A 4,074-nucleotide genomic window follows, 5' to 3' on the forward strand; every position below is an offset into this window, starting at 1 on the left:
ATAATATAAACTCTCTTATCCATCCTCTTGGTTACTGATCATTCTCCTATTTACGAGAAAGCAACGTGCCAAAAGACAGTTACATCACAATTTCTGTCTGTATTACGTGTAATGCAATTTTCGGACTTTGTAAGAGCCCAGGAGTCAAGAGAAGCAATGGTACTTGAGGAACTGCATTCTGAATGACACTCCAAATGAAGCTGTGTTTAAGCCTTGAGCCTCAAGTCCTCCTGGCATAGCAATACCATTTGCAATGTGCCATTATGCAGTGCTTAATATATTTCAGAACACATCTCATTCCCACTGCAGCTCAGTGAGGTTAATCAGAACAGGGAGCCCGCCCTAGACAGTCCCCTAGCCTCCACTATCCCCCAGTGTCTTATGTCCATTGGTTATGCTTATATGCATGCATACAAGTAAAAGGCACATTTTTTAAAATGCTTATTTTAATATTGGAAAGCAAATGTTTTTCAGAGTAACTTAAATTCTTTTTAATTCTCATTAAATAGATAAAAATCTTTAGTTGTTTGATTGTAAGTCAGTATATCATTGAGTAAAGTTGTTATAAAGAATTACTATCTTTCTTATGTTTTATTTATAGGTGACCAAGTTAGTCATCGGGGTGCTCTAACTGGAGGTTATTATGACACAAGGAAGTCTAGACTTGAATTACAAAAAGATGTTAGAAAAGCGGAAGAAGAACTAGGTGAGCTTGAAGCAAAACTCAATGAAAACCTGCGCAGAAATATTGAAAATATCTTTTTGTCTTGTGCTACTGTAGAGAGAGAACTGCATTTTGGTTAGAATATATAATTTTTTACATGTTAGGTGTGTCTTCTCATATATACAGTGGGAAAAAATTCCATGTGTTATACTTTGACTTTTATTTAAGCACAGAAGCTTATATTTATCTAACTTCTGAAAGCAGTAAAAACTATTTTAGCATTGATCCTTTACTTTGCTGATAAATAGCTAATAGTGAGTCTACTTCTGAGCTAAAGAACTCAAGAAATACTAAAATTTAAGGTTATAAGGTAACTGAAGAGGATTAGTCAGAAAATTGTAGAAGGAAAACCAGGATAGTGTTTCATGGAAGAAGGAGGGGAGGTAATTAGAAATACTACATTCTTCATAGAAATTAAATATATAAGGTTGACAAATGTCCATTAGATTTTATTATCTCGTGGTCATTTGGCTGAGATTTAGTAGGGTGGAGGAAATGGCTGTCAAAACCCATAAAAATGGTGTTCCACTAAGAGTGGCTAGTTCAGCCCTTGTTTCACTGTCCTCAGCTTTAATAAAGGTACTCTCAAAATCACACACACATAAAAAAGAATGGCTAGTATAGCTTACAACTGAAATAGTTGTGCCTGTTCATTTTCTTAAAACAGCCATGGTTTAAGGCAAAAGTGCTTTATGTGTACTTCACATTATGTCACACAATACTAAAAATACAGATACTTGAGCAGCAAAAATAATCATTTTTACTGCTTCATTAAAATATTCTTAATTGAAGCTGGCATTTTTAAAAAATAGGAGTTTATAGCTTCTGTGCCATCAGTGAAAGCAACAGCACTGAGAAAAAAGTAAACATCCTAGTTTTGATTTTGCAGAGATCTACACAGCATACTTTGAGAACTGCCTAAATTTGGCAACTTTTTACCACTAAGAAAGCATAGTGAAATACTAGGAAAAAGGAGATTGACACCAATTACCTTTCCATATTTGATAATCCAGTGAGATAGAATTATTCTTTCACATTGAGGAAGGCCTCTTTATACATAACTTCCATATATAATTGATGCTTTAAGCATAATAGACTACACAATAAGTATTTGTTTAATGAAAAGATGATAAAAAATACTTTTATATTTCATTTAGCTTCTTCTAGGGTTTTCCAAGAATATTGATTGGTTGATTGGTATAGCTATTAGCAAAATAACATGTTATTTTGAAAGAGAAATGGTGGGGTGAGCACCACTTAATTCAACATTCTTATGGTCCATAAATTTGAGGAAACCTATTTAAGGGTAAAGAAAAGGAAGGGGATACAAAATAATGTTTATAAGAACTGAAGAGAGTTTAGAACATAAGATATATTTACAACTTGGAGAGAATTTTCCTTAGCCTTGCATATGGATTAATAATGAAATTGACCAGTTGATGAACCAAATGCAGCAGATAGAGACCCAGCAAAGGAAATTTAAAGCATCTCGAGATAGCATATTATCAGAAATGAAGATGCTAAAAGAGAAGAGGCAGCAGTCAGAAAAAACTTTTATGCCGAAGGTTCGTAAGTATGCCTTTTATTATAGATGTTTTCATTATATAGAACTGGGTGGGTCATGTTAAATAGGTTATCCACACTTATTACCCAAGGGTACCCAAAGTCTCTTTTCCTAGCCCACATTCAGACTTCCCAAATTCTTTCAACAAATAGGCATTTTGAACTATGGCATAATATTACTGTCTGATAGTAATTAATTTGTAATTTACCATTTTTGTCTGTAAAGTACTATTTATGGAGTTATTTGAATATTTGATTGCATTTTGTTTTGAGTATTAAAATGAGTAGAAAGCAAATTGTAACTGCTGTTACAGTGAAAATATATATTGATCTTATAAACATGAAGCTGTTTGACAAAACTATTAATTTGGTACATCAGTACTAATACAAAATTTTTTTTCTAAAAATTACCCACAATTATTCTACCCTAATACATTCTAACAACTACTTTTGGTTCTTATGAATATATGTGAAGGTTTTTATCTAGTCTGATATGGGATATGGTATTCCACACAACCCCATGGTAGTGCATCATGAATATTATTGCTACATAGTTCTAATTAGCAAATGTAATGGATACCTAATAGTTAATTTGAGTTGATATGATTCTTAGCTCACTTTAATATCAAATGTAGATTGTTACCAACTTTTTACTATTATAAGTTATACAGTAACTAATACCTTTATTAATAAATGAATTATCTGTCTTATAGCAACGTAGCTTACAAAGTTTGGAGGCAAGTTTGCATGCTATGGAGTCCACCAGAGAATCATTAAAAGCAGAGCTGGGAACTGATTTGCTTTCCCAACTTAGTCTGGAAGATCAGAAGAGAGTAGATGCACTGAATGATGAAATTCGTCAACTTCAGCAGGCAAGTACAATTGACAGGAAAAATAATTGTTGATAACTGTTACTGTGGAAAGTATCTTTCTTGCTAATAAAGAAATGCGAAAGATTATTGAAAAAATGTAAAAATGACACGGACTTATCCATAAAAGTAAATAAAATAAGATTTTAATAAGTTTTCCTAAACCATTCTGTATATGTTAGGATTATACAAGAAATCTCCATTTTATTCTATCTTATTTAGTGCATATTTATCACTAGTAAGGTTTGACTTGTTAGCTTTGCCATATTTATTGATATGACCATCTTTACATATTTAATATTATTTGAATTAAACATTTTAGTAACATTTTATTATTGAAACAGAGATTTAAACAATATTAAGTCCAAAGATTTAAAAGCAGGAAAAGAAAAACATTTTTGGTTAGCATGCTTACAAAAAGAACCAGGCACAAAAACCTAGCATTTGAAGACAGAAAATGAAGAAAACATACAGTCTTTGGAATGATATAAGGTGTCCCAAAATTCCCGCAAGAAGTAATTTTGATAGAAAGCACAGGTTTATAATTAAAATTTATAAATTTTTTTATTGATTCATAAAGTATACAGTATAGGGTTATGTATGGAATAGCACATTGGGTAAATGGCCTCCCCGGCTTTGCTGGCACATACGCAAAGCCGTGGTTTTCATTGTCTTCATTGTCCCTGCTCCTGGGCCATAGTTGGTACTTGGTAATGCTTATCAAATTGAAGGGATTGAAATCAAAGGGCAACAGATATTAGAATCTGATTCAATAAACCAAGTAAAATTAGGCTTTTGTTGTAGTTGTTGTTAATGCTCACGCAAAATTCAAATCTTGAATTTTGGGACACCCTATATAAAACTCCATAATGCTCATTTGAACACAAATAATGGGGATGACAGCAAATTAATGGCATT

At 32.4% G+C, this 4,074-nt stretch overlaps 1 protein-coding gene across 2 annotated transcripts in view; it reads left to right on the forward strand.

The window, feature by feature from the left end:
* SMC3 (structural maintenance of chromosomes 3) overlaps positions 1-4,074 on the forward strand; it is a 33,098-nt gene that overhangs the window by 23,333 nt on the left and 5,691 nt on the right. For both annotated transcript variants that reach the window (XM_006778705.2, XM_015557993.1), the window contains 3 exons: positions 602-754; positions 2,138-2,289; positions 3,001-3,159. In XM_006778705.2, coding sequence (XP_006778768.1) covers positions 602-754; positions 2,138-2,289; positions 3,001-3,159 — 464 coding nt within the window. The remainder of the gene's footprint in view (positions 1-601; positions 755-2,137; positions 2,290-3,000; positions 3,160-4,074) is intronic.

The sequence above is a fragment of the Myotis davidii genome, unplaced genomic scaffold (assembly GCF_000327345.1).
Source record: "Myotis davidii unplaced genomic scaffold, ASM32734v1 scaffold107, whole genome shotgun sequence".
NCBI classification, from domain to species: Eukaryota; Metazoa; Chordata; class Mammalia; order Chiroptera; family Vespertilionidae; genus Myotis; species Myotis davidii.